At 39.0% G+C, this 20821-nt stretch overlaps 1 protein-coding gene across 1 annotated transcript in view; it reads right to left on the minus strand.

The window, feature by feature from the left end:
* LOC149145514 (uncharacterized) overlaps positions 1–20821 on the minus strand; it is a 94182-nt gene that overhangs the window by 28729 nt on the left and 44632 nt on the right. The window contains exon 4 of the mRNA XM_089452483.1: positions 9550–9670. Coding sequence (XP_089308609.1) covers positions 9550–9670 — 121 coding nt within the window. The remainder of the gene's footprint in view (positions 1–9549; positions 9671–20821) is intronic.

Genomic DNA, 20821 nt, shown 5'->3' on the forward strand with positions numbered 1-20821 from the left:
GACAACCACATTTTCAAAAGCCTTCCTGATCTCAACTTTGCCATTAAATGTATGAATGGAGTGGTCTTGATGTTGAATGTGCATAAGGGACAACAAGTTCCTTCACAACTATGGAAGGTAGAACACATAATGAAAAAGAAAATCTAAGAATTTGTTGACGTTGTTGGACCCGCCAACATGTCAGGGGATATCCCTAGTAAGAAGTCCCAACTAGACCTCAGATCGTTTGGAGTAGGAGTCCCAGCAGTGGGTAGTACAATATCGCCTTGACTGCGATTGCGCGTAGACGTAAGCAAGATGTCCTTGTTGGAAGCAAGGGTGTGAGCTTTCAACAAGTCAGGGAAGATGCATGGAAAGGGTTTAACACACAGAAGGGGAGAGGAGTGCGCCCCTTAGAAGCCTATAATAGTACGCAGCTTGAAAGGGAACACGCGAGCTGAAAAACATCACAAGATGGAGAGTAGAATAGTCAACAATCCAAAGTGATAAGTTAAACCAACAACACAATTCGATAAGATTCATACAAACATATACGGAATAGTCCATACATACATGCGTAAGTTACAACTACATACATTGTTAGAGTAACCAGAATAGTTGAACTACAATAACAATACATGCATGAAACGTGTTGGCTTTGTTATATTAAAAGAGTGAAAGATCCAATCATACATACAACCATGACAGCCACTAGCCCCAATAGTGGAACATTACAATCATTGCTGCCTGCTCCTCCAAAGAGATGTACTCACTCTGCACTGTGGAGAAGCCAAGGCTCGTTACAATACACTCCAAGCTTTCTCTAAGTTATACCTATCAGAAGCTTGGCTCCCAAAAGCCTTTACAATGAGTTATGAGGTTCTATATATAGCAAAGGGTGGGGTGACCCTTGACATTCCCCTTTATGACTCTTCAACTACCCTCATGACTCTTCAACTTACACATGATTGTTTACATTCCACTATTGACACTTGGTCTTTCACTTTACAACATGTTTACAATACATTCTACACATGTACCCATGTGAGACAAAAATGGGCTTGAGTAAGCCATACAAGACATCACTGAGACTCAGACAGTTGTGGGAAGACTAACTCGTCGACATCCTCTTGGTGATCGTTGGTGGCGAACTGATGCCAAGCTTGGTAGTCTGCTATGGTGTCTGCGTACTCCGTGGTGACATCCTTCTGAAAGCGAACTCTTGCCTTCGTAGCATCCGGGTACACTGATCTAGCACCTTTGTCCAACTCATCATGTAGCATGCGCATCATGGTCTTGAGTGCAGCTGGACCAGCGACATACTTGTGCATAGTGTTTGCACTCATCTGCAAATCTGCGTTGGTGTCTATGTGCATCAACTGCTAGAAGTAAATGTCTGGCTCCAGTCGGACTTGGTTCTCTGTTTTCGTCTCGATGAGTGTGCCAATGGATGAGATCGCATGCATGTGCAGAATGACATCCATGCTCTTGAACACTCATGCATGTGAAGCCTGTAAGTTGGTGATGAGCTGTGGGAGTTCCTCATAGTTCCGGATCTGACTCTGGATGCGTGCTTTCAACTCCATTGCCTTTGGCTTCATCATCTTTGGCAAGTACAACAAGGCTCCCTTGTACCTCATTGTCCATATCTGCATGTGATCGACAACAGTGTGTATGTCTGTCAAGATGCGTGCTCTCCTAGCACAATGTTATTGCCAACCATTAAGATGGACAACTGACTTATGCACAGTGACGAACCTGAAGTACATCTTCCGCATGACTGTCTCAAGAGACGATACTTCATCAAGTATCGCTTTCTTCCACTCTGCTCTAGCAGATGTTGTAGCTTGCTCTTCTCTCTGCTTGGCCGCTTGCAATTCCTTAGCCATGCGCTCGTTCTTAACTATCAAGAATCTCACACTTGAGCCGGGGACTTCAGCATATGCCTTTGTAGAATCGACCAATGTAGGTGGATGTCTGCGCACATCAAACACGATCACACGTTCTCGAAACTGCACAAGAGATGCATGGACATTCGAGGTGGACACTCTGTGCAACTGCACAACCCTCTGTTGTGACTCGTCAAAGGATATGTTGTGCGCATCTGATCCAAATTGTCCTCAAGGATTTCAGTGTCTCCTTGATCACTTGGGACTTGCTCTGCTCTCGGATCTGGTGAAGCCTGTGGAGTGACCTCTAGGTCCTTGGGCATGAGGTCTGTATCTTGATCCTGCTCCGGCTAAACCAAATCCGTGTCCATCTGTTCCAATATTTGTTCAATCTCCTAAGCAAAGCCCTGCTCCTGCAACTGCTCACCCTGTTTGTTATTTGCTAGATATTCTGATTCATTAACCTGTATCTGCACAATTTCCTCAATGTGTGCACACTGCGCTTCCTACTGTTCATGTTCCTATTGTGCTTCCTTCTCCCTTTTGCGCAGCTCTTGTTCTTCCCTTAGTTGTTGCTCAACCTCCTGCAACTTCTTCTTTGCCTCCTCCAGTGTTTGCTTCTCCCTCTTTCTTTACGCAATCCTTTTGTTGTGTTGTCGCCTCTTTGGTTCAATCTCCAAAGCTGCTCTTTGTACAAGTGGATCTTCCTTGAACTTGAACTTGTAGCTTTGCTTCGCCTCTACGATGTCGGCAATCTTCCTCTTCCCTTTGTCTTGCGCAAGTTTGTTGCTCTTTGCTGCTACTAATGTTGTTGCTCTGTTAAGTGTCGCTACATTGTGCGCTACTAACCATTCTACAGCCACTCTGATTGGTTCATTGAGCCTTGAGGAGTTGTAGCAGTATCTCCATGGGTCTTCCTCAGGCCAATGACATGCCCTATGGATCCAAGGATGATACACTCTCGCGCAATGGTCCTTCACTACGCAGTGTGGGTCATACGAATTGAAACTTCTGGTGTCGAAGATGAATCTCTTGAATTCCTCCATCTCAGACTCAGCATGCTTGAGACTCTGGATCTCATATAACCCGATCGGCAAAGGAAGAGTGGGCCAAAGTGCCTCCTTCTTCCTGTGCAGTCTCGCTGACAACCCTGTCGAGATGTGGTATGCAACCACTTGCATGACCAGCTTGCCTGTGGCAAACTTCGGTAAGACATGGGGAGCCTTCTCCACGCTGTACATCCGAATGAAGGTGCCAAGGGGTGAGGCATATTAGTTTGCTATGTTAACCAATGACTCCATCGCTACTTGTGACATGCAAGGCAGATCCTGCTCAAAGATCATCTTGTACACCAGTGTGACGAAGTGGTTTGATCGCTGTAGTATAACTCCACGGAAAATGAAGTCGGAGAACAACTTGCAATAGATGTGCACAGAGTGTTCTGCAGGTGTCCATACCCAACCTAATCCAAGGCACTATTGACGACACAGATTGCATCAAGCAAGTACGAAGACATGAAAAGTTTCGCTTGCTGGCCCTTGGGCAAATTTCAGGCATTTGTTACTTGCCCCTTCAGCTAGAGAGCCAACATGTCAAACTAGTTGAAAGGTCTTCCTTCGTTCGCCCGCTGATCCAACACAATCACCCAACTCCGCGGGAAGGTCTCTATACTCTACTAGCCGTATAAGTAGCATGCGAAGATGACCAAGAACTGATAAGCCTTCCAGAATGTCTTTGTCTTGTATACCTAGTTGGGTGTCGTCCTGAACTTAGACGACTCTCTTACCCATCTCTTCAAGATGTCTCTTGAGTTCGCATTGTTGTTGGGATTGGTGAAGAGTGCATCCATTTTGTTCACCGGCTGCGACAAGTGATACATCTCCTAAAAGTTATCTGCCCTAAAGGTAGCAAGTTTTGTTCCACTAACACTACTCAATACCATTTTCTCTGCATCAGAATGCAAGGCAATCTAGTGGATCATGTCCGCGCATGGAAATGTGGGATACCTGCATGCAACCCGGTACAAGCCAAACTTGTGTATGTTGACATAGACTCTGCAGTCCTCCAGATTCTCCTCAAAGGTGCCTGAAAAGATGTCATTGATGTCCTGCCATGTGATCTTGATCTCCTTGTCTATGAACAACTTAGTATCTTCATAGATGGGCAAGCTCACAGACACTTGCTCAACCACATCTCCAGTTGTGCTCTCTATGGTGTCCTTTGACCCTGCTCTCTTGGAAGCCATTGTACATGTACTACTGAGAGATTGATGAACACCTAAGATACATGGAGACAAAGTAATGCTCATGGCAAGAAAAATGTCAGTTGAAAACCAAAAGTAATTCGAGGGCTAACATGCAACACACCTGGGTGATTGTTTGGGAAAATTGCGTAGTTTTCTCTGGGAGAGGCTGGGAGACTGACCACTCGAACTGCGTAAAGCACAGTCCAGGCTACCAATGAGCTCACTGACTGTTGAAACTGCGCAGAGCATAGTCTAGCTTGGTTTGTTGAGGACTGGAACTACACAATACACAGTTTCAATCATCATGACTGCTACCCGGGAAATTGCATTGTGCAATCCCGAGGGCCAACTAAGGCACTGCCTCTCAAAACTGCGTAGAGGACAGCCTGGGAAGCCAGTGTGAGGCAAGCTCTGCGAAATTCCTAGGAGTAAGGGAAGGTCTTCCATCCCGGAAATGCGCAATGCAAGCCAGGCAAGGCAAGGTTCGAGCGAAGGCAGCTTAGACCTGCCGTCAGGCAACTAAAAATCAGTAAGGATTGAAAGCATGTGCAAAGCTGGTGCAAACATGAGTGAATGAACATGCATGTGATTACATTCAGTGCAGGATTCAGTAAAAGGGAAAACAATGAAGTGTGTGAGGCAAGTGGCTGCAACTGTGACTGTTAGCACAAAAACAGTGTTATACATGCGATAGCTAGGAAATGTAATGCAGGGCTCGAAACAACGCTTCTACAAGCTAATATGGATGGAAACGACATCAAGAGTTCAATAAAACCAAGCAAACAACATTCACACAAACCAAAATGTAAAAAGCAACAAAAAAGCAGCAAAAGACATGAAAAGCGGACTTACCTAGAAAAAGTTGTGATGAGTGTGTCGAAGGTTCCTAGATGCGTTGGGAATGTCAGAGCTCCAAGATCAAAAGTGAAGAATGAACTATGAGGCGTCGAATAATAATTTTGGCGTGATCAAGGCTTATGACGTGCATGTCACAAATCTAGGAAAAAGCGACACTTGGCGGGAGGTTTCTAAAATGGATTTTGCATGTAACCCCCAACTGCTAAAAATAGATCCCTAAAATCTAGGGATGTTTTTTTCTTTTTTCTTTTTTGTTTTTTTAGAAAAAAAGACTACCCATGCATGCAAGGCAAGATTGCATAGTCCTAGAGGAAACCGGTCAACCTGTGAGCTCTTGCAACGGTCAACAAGCCATGGAATGCAACGGTCAACAAGCCATGGGACGACTTCTACGCAGTTTCTAGGTTGAGTGGCTCTTGTTGTCCCTCAAGTTCTACGCAGTTTCTGGACTGAAGCCAGCGCTGCCAGCCAAAACTGCGCAATTCCTAAGAGCAAGCTCAGTGATGGGCTACTCTACGCAGTTTTCTTGGGGAAGGCAGTTTGCCTGCTCTATGCAATTCTGGAGAGCAGTGCTGGCTGCCAGGATGCACTGTGCAATTCTGAAGAGCAAGGCTGGTTGCCCTCCAATACTGCGCAGTTTTCCAAGTCAGTGCAGGAACCGGTTTGAGACCAAGTCACGGGAGATCAGCTTGCGGGTGAAAGACAAACAAGTTAGCGAACACAAGTTGTTATGCCAAAGAAACTCAACTGAAAGCATAAGTACCTGGGCAGTGCAAGACATGATGTTAAAGATGGTTGGTAGGGAGGCTCCAAAACAAAGCTAAGGCAAAATTTTGGAGGGTGGTCATAGCTGCTACAACAAAATCTAAGAAATTAGGCCTAACAGTGTCGATTCTTGAAGGTTTGAGACTTGATTTATATGCAAAATACATTATACCATCTACATTATCACTGAAATCTTAAACAAGTCTCTCTAGTAGGTCATGGGGCATGTTGCACCTATGTCAAGAAGCCAAGCATCTTTCCAAGAAGCAAATGAAGTGTAAAATAAATCTTCAACTACTTCAATATTATAATGAACAACAATGTAATGAGCAAATTCAAGTGCTTTACCTTTCATTGGATATGGAGTTTTATTTTTGTCTTCTTTCTGATCTTGTTTCTTTTGTATCTTCTCCTAGGGGATTTTACATGTCATTGCATCATGTTCATCTTTACCACAATGAAGATCAAATCTCTCTCCTGGATTATGTCTACCCCTCTAAAATTCTTTCTTCCACATCCTCTTTTACAAACATTTCCTTGAGAAGAATTATGTGATTAATTCTTGCCTTTTTGAGTAAGGCACATGATCTCTCCAGTGGGCTAGGCTAATGTCTTCCTCTTTCCAAAGGTTTTCTCACATTCTACAACTTTATCCACCAAAAAGTCAAATGTAACAAACTTTAGTTGGTCATTAGCTTGTAGGGCTTCAAGGTAGTGATATTATGTAGGGTAAAGAGCTTTGATGAGGGTTGTGAGAAGGCGATTTATTTTTACTCAAGTGGCATCTATGTCATGTATGATAGTTTTGATCTCACAAGCTAAGGCCACTACATCATCATCCTAATTAGTAGTTTTACTAGTTGTCCAATGTAGGTTTATTAAGCTATTTCTCCTCTTCTCCTTGTCTAGTGGCAACTTCTTCAGATATGTCATTACACAAATCATTAAAAATGAGTGTGCGTTTGATATTTCTAAATCACCTAGTTCTCTTTAGCAATCAATATCACAAACAATAAAAATAATAGAAATCAGAAAATCTGGTATTGATTGGTATATATATATATATCCTGCGAAAGGGGGTGACTACACCGAGCACCTCATAAGAAGTGCTTTGGGATCATTTGTTCCATGAACTATAACAACCTCAATAGTGAAGAAAAATACACATTTCACATCTGCTTTACTTTGGCAGGATAGTAAAGCAAGATTTGATTCTACCTCTTATCCAAAGTGTGAGAATCCTGCGAAAGGGGGTGACTACACCGAGCACCTCATAAGAAGTGCTTTGGGATCATCTGTTCCATGAACTATAACAACCGCGATAGTGAAGAAAAATACACATTTCACATCTGCTTTACTTTGGCAGGATAGTAAAGCAAGATTTGATTCTACCTCTTATCAAAAGTGTGAGAAGTTACAATGCTAGCAGGTCAATCAATCGTTATGTGAGTCCGGACGACGAGAGATCTACATAGACAATGTTTTGGACGGTGATCTGCTGCGGCATCTTTTGTCAACGAATATGCATATGGCGAAAAACGTGAGGGCTCTTATCACTGCCTTCGAAAATGGTGTGCGTACTGTATGTATGGGGTGCGGAATGGAAACGAAAACGTATGGCTATGAAAGCCGGAAGCGATGACTCTTTGAAAAATCAAATGAACAATGGACGCTATCCAAATAGACCAGATATAAGTGGTGGAATACCAAAGCTTTTAATAATAGTGGCAAGATTCATAGCTTTCGAAGAGGACAAAGAGAAAATCTCGGCTCAGGTTGTAAGTTAAAGGTGTCAACAGGTCGTGAACAACAAGAGGGTCAACGGAATTGGAAAATCGCCGACAAAAGATACCAGTTGAGCAGAGGCATTTTTCCACGGATGGCGCCCAGAGGGATTTGGGTTTCCGATGAGACGGAGGGGAAAAAATGGAAACTATTAATGTAAAGAAAAATGGATGAGCTACGCAGAGAGAAACGGCAGGTTGTCGACGAAAGCGAGGGATTTTCGAAAACGGAGAGGGAAAATAGGCATAGATGAACGGCTATGGTTTTTCACACAGATACTTGACGGAAAGAGACCCTGTTGTTGAGCGGGGAAGACGTATGGTATGGTCTGGATACAAGTAGAAAAGTTTTCTAAACGCTGATGGAGTTAGGAAAAACGCTCAGCTCTGAGGGAATCACTTCACTAAATTGATTTCCTTTTATGTGAATTATTTTTTAATACATAGGAAGATGACTCTTTGTCTTCATTTTCCATATGGGATTTCTAAAGTTTCAAATTTCTAAGTTTTTATAGTTAAGGGATTTTTATCAAATTTGCTAGGGTGGTCCAGGCGTTTGTGGAGCGTTGGCAATCCTTTATCTCAACAATGCACATTATTTCACTTTGAAGTTAAGAGCTGGAGGTGGGTCTAACAAAAGAGCTGAGTTATATGCTTTGGAGCCTTGCACAAAGTTGTTGTTGATAAATAAGTTAGAAGCTTACAGGGGATTCAAAATTCTTGATAGACTAGGCAGCTAGAAAAAGCCACATCACCTCTTTGGCACTGGAAGCTAAAATGGAAAGCATCATTACTGTAAGAACACACTTTGGAGGAGATTCTTTTCATGCACATCTATTGAGAACTTTACCATAAAGCTGATCTTTTTCAAAAAAAGCTCTTGTTCTGGAGGAAGGTTCACTTCATCTTCAAGCTCGGACAACGGCCCTTTGGATGTTATTATTTATTATTACAAACCCATTTTGAGGTTTCTTTAAGGTCTTTTTCTTTGATGTATAAGCCTTGTTTCAGGAGATGTATAATGTAGGTTTTAGTTGCACCTTTTGCTATTAATACGGTATGTATGAAGACAGTCAGTACTGTGTTGTAAGGTTAACCGTACAAATATGACGCTTAAACCACAAAAGTTAATTAAATAGTTTTACTATTTTTGAAGTCTTGAATAATCATGATCATACTTTGAGTTAAAATAAAAAAACTAAATCAAAAGATATTTTTATTTTTACTTTAAAACATGAAATATATCAGATTTTTCCATTAGAAAATAGGTTAAAGCTTCTTTTGAATTTTTATAACGTGATGTACTCTTTGGTAGTTAGTCGTCTGCCTTGCCATTCTGGTGACTACATATCACCATAAAACCTCTTAGTAATCTGGTACGAATTATATTCAAATAGGTAGTGTTCTAGTGTTAATTAGAAGGTATAATTACATTAATATTCTTTAGAAATAATATCTCCCATCATTTGTCTAGATATCCAGTGTCTGAGAACTTCTTTGAATTCGTCTTCCTCATGTGTGTTATATTGTGTTAATAACTGCGATATATGTTATTAAACCTGTTTGTTACTTGTTCAAAAAAGGAGTATGAATCTTCTACAAATGCATCTGACATCCCTTCTGCATAAAAATCATAGAAATCCATGAAGGATCCTAATGCGGACATCCAAAAAGGATACACAGCTGATATTCGATTATACCATACGAGGGGAAGGTTCCAAAGATACAGCATATGGTAAAGCAAAAGGGGGGAAATAAAACGTTAAGAACCTTCAACATGCTCAAAAAACTATGATGAGAAGTTAGAACTATCAACATGCTCAAAAAAGCACGTAAACACGTATAACCTTTTAATCCAGACACTCATCTTGACAATGCCATCTCTCTTTTCAAACCCACGTATCATTGCAAAATAGAAATTCCGAACTATTTTCTATAGCCACTCATGTTAAAAACCAGAAAATGTTGGCTCATCGAAATTTTTCATCAAGGATAAAATGCTTAACGAATTCAATCCCATGTCCCATACCTGTTAGTGTTAGAAGAGAATGCTGAAGGTCAATGCATGCCCTCACAGCTTCCATAACATGAACATGAACGTGATATTGCAGCTGCTCCTGGAAAGAACAAAGCAGCAAAACATATTGTGTCTGCAATAGACACACAAGACATTTGGTAACAATGAAAGGTTACAATCATCCCACAAAAATATATCACTATATTTAATAAACTATCAAAGAACATGTGTCAAAAGTGTACTTTAAATGTTTTGAAAGATTGACAGCATAGGAAAAATCAATCTATTTTTGTGTAATCATTGACTAATCATGATAACACTTCAAATAATAATGGCAGTGTAAATTTTCTATTTGGGTAGGATTGGTTAACTGAGTTTTGAAAAAAGAAAATCTAGATATTTCAAGATTTTCGCGAACTGAATTATTTATATATTTAAAAGTACATTTTAAATACTAAAATATCACAATTTCCAAAATATACTAAAGTTATCGCCCATTCGAAAAAGAAAGGGAAAAAAACAAAACTCAGAAAAATTCCACTTCACCGTAATCACATTCATGAACATTAAAAGAGTGACAACTATTTGTCAACCGCACGGGAATACGGTCTTAACCTTCAACGTAACATGACCCAACAAAGAGATTAACGTTCATTAATTCCTAAACAAAATACTAATGTTGCACAAATTAGTCCACTGAATGCATATTGCTTAGAGATTTGGGATCTGACATTTTCTTTTATGATATTGATTTTATTGTTCGATGTGTTTCACTCTTTTAATGAGATAGCTGTCCCGCTTGAGATTTGTAATGCAGGGGTTTTATTTATTTAAATATATAGCGTTGTCGTTCTTATTTGGAAATTTCCTCTGCCAACTCGTAAAGCGTCAGTCGTCCCTGAGCCTTTTCTTCTTATCCGCTGATATCATTGGGGTTACTTCAATCTAAACTATCAATTCGATCCATGTTCCAACCGTAGACTGTAAGGACAATACTTCAATCTAGATTATCATTTCTATGCTTGGTCCGGCCGTGCACGATCGATTCATCGCTATTCTTGAATGATTATAAATTATATTCATGATAACGGTTTGACATATATTAAGGATTCCATTGAACGATTAATTTGCTGCTATTATGGCGATACCACTATACATCGTTACATAAGTTTTTTAAATGTATTCTCTACATTGTGAATTCGATCCCATCTCTGTATGGTTGAGAAGATTTGAAATTTATTCTCTACATTATGAATTCGATCCCATCGCTCTGTCGTGCGATGTCGTTGAGATGGAATAGGAAAGGGAGTTGTCTATAGGTCGACTTTTTGAAAGCTTTTCCGGCGGATTTTTCCGGTCGAAATCCGGCAGGAATTATTGGAATCCCAAGTTTGGTTAGGAAAGAATAGGATTAATCATGATTTAAAGGTGTAATTGATTTAAAGGTGTAATGGTAAAGGTATTGATAATATTTTTTATTATCTATCATTTTAAGAAATATCAAATTAATTATGTTAACTTTTTAATCAAAATTGTTTGGCCAAAACATTTGATAGTTTAATAACAAAAAAGCTTTATGGTTAGATAAAATATAAAATAATTTAAACCCTATTTAGAAATTTAAAACAAATTTTAATTCTTTTCCTATTTAGAGTCTGTTATAAAAAAATAGAAAGTATTTGGTCATTTTAAGTTTGTTAAAAATATTAAGAATTTGTTATAATAAAATAAAAATGTCAATTAGGCTAGGAATTTTTTAATTTAATTGTTAATTAAGTAGGTGTTAGGAATTTTTAATTTAATTGTCAATTAAGTTAGTGTTGGGAATTTTTTAATTTAATTGTCAATTAAAGAAGTGTTAGGAATTTTATCTATACAAAATATTATAAAATATTCATGAATATTCATAATAGCATCCACAAATTAAAGGTTGATATTTATCTTTGACGTAATTACGTTGTTTTTCTCTTTTTAATTAAATTGATTAGTTAAAAAAAATAACATATGAACAAGTGCCATTGAACGTGAATTATGGTTTTTTAGGCAGGGGTATTGATTAGTCATGGTAATGTAACAAAATCTATTTATGATTCCATGGTTAAGAATCTTGTTATTTTAAATGTACATATTCTTAACTTATGCATTAATCATTTTTATAAATAATAATAATAATAATTTAGTTAGTTTAATCAATTTTTTAATTTTAACAACGTGACACATATGATGAAGTGCATGCCTTTTGTACTTATCATGGATTGGATTGATGGCTCTAGGTGTTTACCAATATGGATGCACTTGTTTTATTAGTGTTCATTATCAATATTCTTAGTTTGTATTTATCATTATTATGAAATTTTTAAAAAAATAGATTAAGTGTTTTTCCACTTCATCTAAAAAAGACAACATCAACATTAAGTGAAAAAATAATAATAACAAATAAATATACGCATTATTAAAAGTAAAATATAAATAAATAAAAAATTATTTATATATATATATATATAAAATCCAGATTTCTCTCTGGTGTTTGATAGATATGGTTTTAAAACAGATTTACCCTGACATTAGAGAAATTAGAGATAACAATGTACTTTTTCCAAATTATTTTCTTTTATCAACTTTACAATAAAATTTGTCAAAAATTATTAAAAATGCAAATTTGAGTTGTTGAGTCCATAAGGAGTTTTTCAAAGCACTAAATCTACTTATATATTCAAAAATTCATTTTAACAAAAAATCACTCACCAAGAATTACATTCGTAAATTTTAATTTATAACACAAAAGTGAAGCATTTAAACTCAAACTAAACTTATTTTTTCATTAACATTTTAAATATTTACTTTTTCTGTTATATTTTATTAAATTATTGTTAACTTTTTCTTATCATATTCATTTAAATTCTTTTTAACTTTTTTCTTTTCTTCACTCTTTTAAATTGTTTTAATTCTTCTTCTCTTTTTCACTATATTTATTAATGTTATAATCACTTTATTTATTAACATTGTTGTTACCCTTTTTTATTTGAAAAGATTAATCAAAATTATTATTAACTTTTTCTTTGAAAGAATCCATCAAAATTATTATTAATTTTTTCTTCGTTGTATTCCTTTACCTTTAAATTCTTTTGAATTGTTGTAACGCTTCTTCAATGCATTCATTTCATTAATGTTGTTGTCACACAATTTTGATTCGAGAGAAATAATCAACTATATGATTTAATGTGTTTTTCACTCTTTCTTAATACTTTTTATTTTATTGAAAGGATTGATGCATAATGAAGGAGGAGGGGACCTTGGATACCTGAGGTGGAGGGGATATATTGGGGGTTTACGACTGGTAAGAGCTAGGGTTTACAGAAATTAATCAGGTGTTGAACACCATGGAGGGGCGTAAAGGAGGGAGCTCCACTCCCTCCTACAATCAGGCAATCTCCAGCCACGGCAAGAAACTATTGGAGGCTGAAAAAGGTCTTTTAGGAGGAGGTAAGCGAGACAACGACGACACACAGAAGTAGAATAATAGGAGGGAGGAAGAAGGAAGAAAGGAAAAAGAAGAAGAGGACAAGAAACAAAAAGCAAAAAACAAAAAACAAAATGGTTCATGTAAGCCTAAGACTGTTGTCACACTTAAAGTGGTATTGAGTGATCCAGCACTGCAGGCACATAGAGATCACATGAGGACTTATGCTATCATTTGTAAATTCATGGGGTTATGGCCCACAGAGAAGGCGCTACAGGTGTGGATTAAATATCACTGGAAACCTAAAGGGGATATAGACCTACATCTTGGGTCAAAGGGTTTCTTTACTATAGTCTTTACCAACATAGAGGACAAAGACAGAGTGTTTGAAGGAGGACCCTACTTCTATGCAGCTGCAAGCCTCTACATGTGGCCTTAGATGATGAATTTTGTCCCGGAGCGCGAGACTTTCACTTCGGTCCTGGTTTGGGTAAGACTCTACTCCTTACCACTTGACTACTGGCAACCAAAATTTTTATCAGCGATAGGAAATAAATTAGGGCATTTTGTTAAAATATCTGAAGCAACTAGAAGGGGAAAGTACACCTCATTTTCCAATATATGTGTGGAGATGGATCTCTCCGTAGCTCTACCAGATGAGGTGATCCTGGAAGTTTTTGATGAAGAATGGGTGCAAACAATGGATTATGAACATGTTCCCTTTAGATGTCGCAAATGCCATGAACATGGGCATCTATTCAGAAACTGCCCTCTCAACATTACAAAGAACAGAAGTATAGGTCCACTAGGAAAAGAAACTGAGAGCTTTCATAAAGTGGGAAATAGAGGAAAAGGAGGGAAAAGGATACAAAAAAAAAACACATAGAGGAGAAACAGACAAGTCAGAACAAATACAAGATTCGAGAAGAAGAGGAAGAGGTAACAAAGGCAACTCAGGCTATGGAGGACAGCACAGAAGAGAAGGAAGAGGAAGAAAATAGTGGGAAGACACAGGACACTAACCTGCACAATGAGACTATGATGAGCAACATGGAAATTGAAATGGACCAAGAAATGACCCGAGTGAGGTGGAAACAGAGGATCATGAGCTGCAGGATATTCTCGAAAGAGAACATCTAGATCTAGAAATATTCCTGAAACAGGGGACCACGGAAGGCATGGATTCACTACCTCAAGAGGAGTTTAACAAAGTGCAGCGGCTGTTTCTATGGAGAACTCAGGCTAAAGGGATGGGAGGGAAATGAAACCTTGAAAGACGGGACAATGAAGGGGTGAAAACCTTGAAAACCACATCAAGACTCGCTCCTAGAAACCCAGGAAGGAAAAGGGGAAGAAAGAAACAAAATGAGTTACTAATAGAGTGTGGAAAACTGATGATAGATTCAGGTAAGATGAAAGATCTAACTAGTTACTCCTTTACAAATCTTTCTTAATGAAACTCACATCTTGGAATATTAGAGGTCTAGGAAGTAAAAGAAAGCAAATGAATCTTAACAATAGAATGAAACAAGAAACTCCAGATATGATTTTCTCTAAATGTTCAATTCAAAAAATAAGAGAAATGAACAGCAAATGGCTCAATAAATATGAATTTCTAGAATTCAAGGCAGACAAAACAGCAGGTGGCATTCTCACACTTTGGAACCCCCAAAAGATTGGCATAGTGGATGCTAAGGCATCTAGAAATTATTTAGCAGTGGTTATTGAGCCTGCGGGAGACAGGGAGATTTATTTAATCACAAATGTTTATGGCCCTCAGAGACTTGACGACAAACTCAGACTTCTCACTTCTTTAGAGGATCTGAGAGATAGATATTCAGGAATACCATGGATTCTGGGCGGGGACTTTAACATGATCAAATCCTTGTCGAAAAAAAAAGAGGGACCAAAACACTAAGCAGGGACTCTACAGCATTTCAGAATTTTATAGACAACATGAAGCTAGTTGATACAGATACAAGTAATGGCCTATATACCTGGAACAACAAAAGAGGAGGAGGGTATCAAGTAGCCTCTAAGTTAGACAGATTCATTATCTCAGAGGACCTCATGCTCACAGGCCTTGATATGACAGCAAGAATTCTCCCCTTTGGTGGCTCGGACCATTGACCTATTCAATTTGAGGCGACTGGCATTGGAACCCCAAGGAACAGAACTTTTAGGTTTGAAAATATCTGGCTTACCCATCCAGAATTTATTAGCAACATTGAAAAATGGTGGAAAGAAGATCTGCAGATCCAGGGAACAAGAATGTTTCTATTACACAAAAAATTGAAACATATCAAACTCAGGCTCAAAGATTGGAATAAGAATGAGTTTGGCAATATGTTTGAAGCGAAAAAAGTGGTCGAAAGAAAAATGCAGGAAATTAATCAAACCCTGATCACAGATGGATTTGATGGGAAAAGAAATGAACAAGCCAACAAGCATCAACAGGATTGGGAGGACTTATGCAAACAAGAGGAAATATTTTGGAGAAAAAATCAAGAGTACAATGGCTAAAAGAAGGGGAGAGAAACACAAGGTTTTTCCACAAATCTACAATGGAACACAAGTCTCACAACATGATCTCAACAATCAAGGACTCCAGAGGTCAACATCTCAATACCTATAAAGAAATAGAAGTTGTGCTGGTTCAACATTTTCAAAGCATAACAGAGGAACCTCTCTTGGATAGATCACAATTTATCAAGGACTTCACAAAGCACATTCCTAAGCTAGTAACAAGAGAAGATAATTATAATCTTAATACGCCAGTGAATGAAGAGGAGGTTAGTTAAGTCATCAAAGAAATACAGAATGGAAAAGCGCCAAGCCCAGATGGTTTCAATGTAGATTTCTTTAAAGCATATTGGAGTATTGTCAAGCAAGATATTCTAAATGTGGTGGAGGACTCCAGGAATAATAGGACTGTATTGAAGGCGCTCAATACATCCTTCATCTCCTTGATTCCCAAACAGGACAATGCTATGACACCGGACAAATTCAGACCTATAGCTTTATGTAATGTGGTGTATAAGATAATATCCAAAATAATAGCCAACAGACTTAAACCCCTTCTTCCTACTCTGGTTTCTGTGGAGCAAACGGGATATGTGGAGGGCACACAAATTCTCAATAATATCATTCAAGCGCATGAGGTGGTTCATTCATTGATGAGTACAAGGCAGGCAGGAATGATTATGCAATTGGACCTAGAAAAGGCTTATGATAAGTTAAATTGGTCCTACATCAGCAAGGTCCTTCTAGCTTTTGGATTTGACCACGACTGGGTAAGATGGATAATGGCCCTAGTGACTGTTGGGTTGTGTTATATTCTTTCCACGTAGTTAACAAGGGGCTTGAAGGGCACCTGTAACCCCACTTTATGGAGTTCGGGGCAGCGCCCCGGAAAATTTTGGTTTTGGACCCTATGTTAGGTTGGGCGGACCCACCTATGGTTTTGTGCATGATTTTCGCACATGGTTTTTGGACGTAATGGTTTCGGTCCATGGTATTGGATGCTTCAGCATGTATAAATGTATTGTAACATTGAAAGGAACATAATGAAAAATCAAGCTGGTAGTCTCGGTTTTGGGATCATCTATGTGTATATGTGTTTTATGTGTTATGATCTCACATTGTTTATTTTCTGTGTTTTAGAATTTGTATGCAGGTAATTTCTGTACCGGGTTAAAACCTACATTTGGTATCAGGGCAGTTTTGGCTTCAAGGGGACACCTTTGTCGCTGAGAGGTTTCGCTCGGGCCTGTGGTAGACCCTGTTCAGTGGGAGATCTGCAAGATCGATTCTAGTGGTGAAAGAAGATGGCGAGCAGTGGAAAGATAGAGATCGAGAAATTTAATGGTCAAAGTTTTGAGTTGTGGAAACTCAAGATGGAGGATCTGTTGGTGGATAAAGATCAGTGAATCGCGGTAGATCCGGGTACTAAACCAATGGGAGTGTCCGATGAAGAATGGAAGAAGTTGGATCGGAACGCAAAGAACACAATACGATTGTGTGTCTAATATTCAGTATTGTTGAATGTATCAAGGGAAGCTACGGCGAAGGCTTTGTGGGACAAGTTAAGGACTTTGTACCAATCTACGTCTCTGGTGAATAAACTGTTCTTGCGGAAAAAGCTATATAACCTGAGGATGAAATATGGAGACTCGGTGATAGAGCATCTGAACGCATTTAATACTGTGGTAAGTCAGTTAGCATCTGTTGATATTAAAATTTCAGATGAAGATAAGTGCATCGGTTTGTTGTGTTCTCTACCAGATTCATGGGATAGCCTGGTTATTGCAATAGGTAGCAATGCAACTATCTTGCATTTTGATGAAATAGTCTCATCCTTGCTGACGGAGGAGATGAGACGGAAAAATACAGAGACCCAGAATGGTGATGCCTTGTCTGTACGAGGACAGTCCCAAAACAGAAACAAAAATAAGTCATCAAGTGGGAGATCTAAATCTCCAGGAAAACCTGTAAAGGTGGTGTGTTGGAAATGCAGAAAGGAAGGGCACTACAAAAGGGACTGTAAATCTAAAGCTCCTGATAAAGGAAAGGGATCTGATGATGCTCCTTCTGCAGAGGCGAAAACCACTTCAGATAAAGGTGGGGATGTGTACTTGGCTTCTTCAAGTACACATGTAGATCACGAGGCATGGTTGATTGACTCAGGTGCATCCTTTCACTTCACTCCTCATAAAGAGTGGTTATGCGAGTATGAGAAATATGATGGTGGTGATGTCTTCTTAGGGGATAACAAGGAGGCTAGAATCATTGGTCACGAAAAAGTAAAGTTGAAGTTGCAAGGTGGAAGGGTTAGAACACTTTCGGGTGTTCTACATATTCCTGCATTGGCCAGAAATCTGATTTCTATAAGTAAGTTGGATGATGCAGGTGTAAAAACAGTGTTCGAGAAGGATACCTGCAAAATGGTTCGGGGAGCACTGGTATTGATGCAGGGAGTTCGAATTGGAACTATGTACAAGCTACAAGGTAACACTGTTATTGATGGGTGCAACAGTTCTGTGGTTCCTGAAAGTGGAGCAGAAAATCTAGTGGTCGCTGGAGAGAAGACCATGTTGTGGCATCAAAGGCTTGGACATATTGGAGAGAAGGGCCTTCGAATACTTCATGGTAAAGGTATGGTAGAAGGTATGAGTAATATCTCTCTGGATTTTGATTTCTGTGAAAATTGTGTATATGGGAAGCAGAATCAGGTGAGTTTCCCCTCTAGTAGTAAGAGGGCGAAACAGATATTAGAGCTTGTGCACAGTGATATGTTTGGACCTGTGAAGGTTCCATCACTAGGTAAGTCTGTGTACTATGTATCATTTATAGATGACTTCTCAAGGAATACATGGATATATTTCCTTAAAAAGAAATCTGAAGTCTTTAACAAGTTTAAAGAATTTAAGGCTCTCGTGGAAAATCAAATAGAGAAGAAGATAAAAGTGTTGAGGACAGATAATGGTGGAAAATTTTGCAGCAAAGAATTTGAAGAATTCTATAAGAAGTGTGGTATAGCACGGCAGAAGACTACTCCATATACACCTCAACAAAATGGAGTTGCAGAAAGAATGAACAAGACTTTGATGGAAAGGGCAAGAAGCATGCTCAGTGGTGTCGGGTTAGGACAGGAATTGGGCAGAGGCGGTGGATACTGCGTGTTACCTGGTCAACAGGTCACCTTCATCAGCATTAGAGGATAAGACTCCACAAGAGGTATGGACTGGTAAGAAACCCTCTCTTTCACATCTGAGGGTATTTGGATGTGATGCATATGTACATGTTCCAAAGGAGAAACGAACCAAGTTGGATAGTAAATCTGAAAAGTGCATCTTTATTGGGTATAAGGATGGTTTAAAGGGTTATAAGCTTTGGAACCCAGTAACAAAGAAGGTTGTGTACAACCGAGATGTGGTGTTCAGAGAGGTAAAAGATGTTATTAAACATGAAATCCAACCAAAGGAACTTGAAAAGATAGAGTTTGAGCTAAAGGAGGAAGAATCAGACTCTACAACATAGGAGGAAACAGAAAATGAAGAGCCACAAACACCGGCTGTGAGAAGATCAGTTCGAGAAAGAAGGCAGCGAGAAAGGTATAGTCCCTCTGCTTTTTGTTCAAATTTTGTTTTGTCTGTTACTGATGATGATCCCAGAACTGTGAAGGAAGCAGTGGATTCAGAGGATGGAAAACTCTGGAAAGAGGCCATGGTTGATGAAATGGCATCTTTGCACAAAAATGAGGCTTGGGATCTAGTGGAGTTGCCGGCTAGAAAGAAACCCATTGGCAGCAAATGGGTGTTCAAATAGAAGACAAATGCAGAAGGAAAAGTGGAGAAATATAAAGCTCGGTTGGTAGCAAAAGGTTATTCCCAGGTGCGTGAATTGATTTTGGTGATATCTTTTCTCCTGTTTCCAAGGTAATTTCTATTAGATTACTTTTATCTATTGTTGTTGCTTTTGATTTTGAGGTAGAACAGATGGATGTGAAGACAACATTTGTTCACAGGGATCTGGAAGAGAAGATCTACATGAAGCAACTTGAAGGCTTTGCGGTGAAGGGTAAGAAAGAACTGGTATGCAAGTTAAAGAAGTCTCTGTATGGGTTAAAACAGTCACCAAAGATGTGGTATCAGAAATTTGATACATTTATACGGGGACTTGCCTTCACCAGAAGCAAAGCAGATCATTGTGTGTATTTTGAATTAATTGGTTACCGTGTTATTTATCTGGTCTTGTATGTCGATGATATGTTGCTGGTTGGAAATGACAAAGAAATTATCCAGGATTTAAAGACCCATTTGTCCTCCAAATTCGACATGAAAGATCTTGGTGCTGCAAATTATATTTTGGGCATGGAAATTAAAAGAAATCGGACAAAGAGGAAGCTTTGGTTAAACTAGAGGAAGTATGTCGAGACAATATTGCAGAGGTTTAATATGCAGGATAGTAAACCGGTGAAGGTTCCTATTCCTGTAGGCGTGAGGTTATCTATTGAACAGTGTTCCAAGACACAAGAAGAGGAAGAGGACATGTCTCGTGTTCCATATGCAAGTGCAGTCGGTAGCCTAATGTATGCAATGGTCTATACTAGACCAAACATTGCACATACAATGGGAGTATTGAGCAGGTTTATATCAAAACCAGGAAAGGAGCATTGGACAGTGGTGAAGCGGGTTTTCAGGTATTTTCGTGGCACTGGTGATTATGGTCTATGCTACCAAGGAAGACCAAGATTGGACAGAGTGTTGGATTTTCGTGGCTTTGTTGATGCAGACTGGGCTGGAGATCTAGATCGGAGAAGATCTACAAGTGGGTATGTGTTTAACCTATTTGGAGGTGCAGTCAGTTGGATGAGTAAGAAACAATTTGTAGTGGCACTGTCAACTACAGAGGCAGAATACATGGCAACCACTCATGCAAGCAAAGAAGCAGTTTGGTTGCAAAGATTGTGTTCAAGTATGGGGTTAGTACAGGAAACTATAAGGATAGACTGTGACAGCCAAAGTGCAATTTTCTTGGCAAAGAACCCTGCATATCATTCAAAGACAAAGCACATTGATGTTCAGTATCACTTTGTGAGGGATATGATAGAAGACAAAAAGGTGTTGCTGGTAAAGGTGGACACTTTGAAGAATACTACAGATGCATTGACAAAATCTGTGAGCTCTGAGAAGTTCTCTTGGTGTAGAGAGACAATGGGTATTTAAAGGCTGGGAAAATGACTAAGCTCTCTTGTGGCCCCCTGTGGAAAGAAAACAACAAGTGGGAGAATGTTGGGTTGTGTTATATTCTTTCCATGTAGTT

The sequence above is a fragment of the Pinus tabuliformis genome, chromosome X (genome assembly GCF_031772625.1).
Source record: "Pinus tabuliformis cultivar Carrire ecotype Pingquan chromosome X, CPIR1, whole genome shotgun sequence".
NCBI lineage: Eukaryota > Viridiplantae > Streptophyta > Pinopsida > Pinales > Pinaceae > Pinus > Pinus tabuliformis.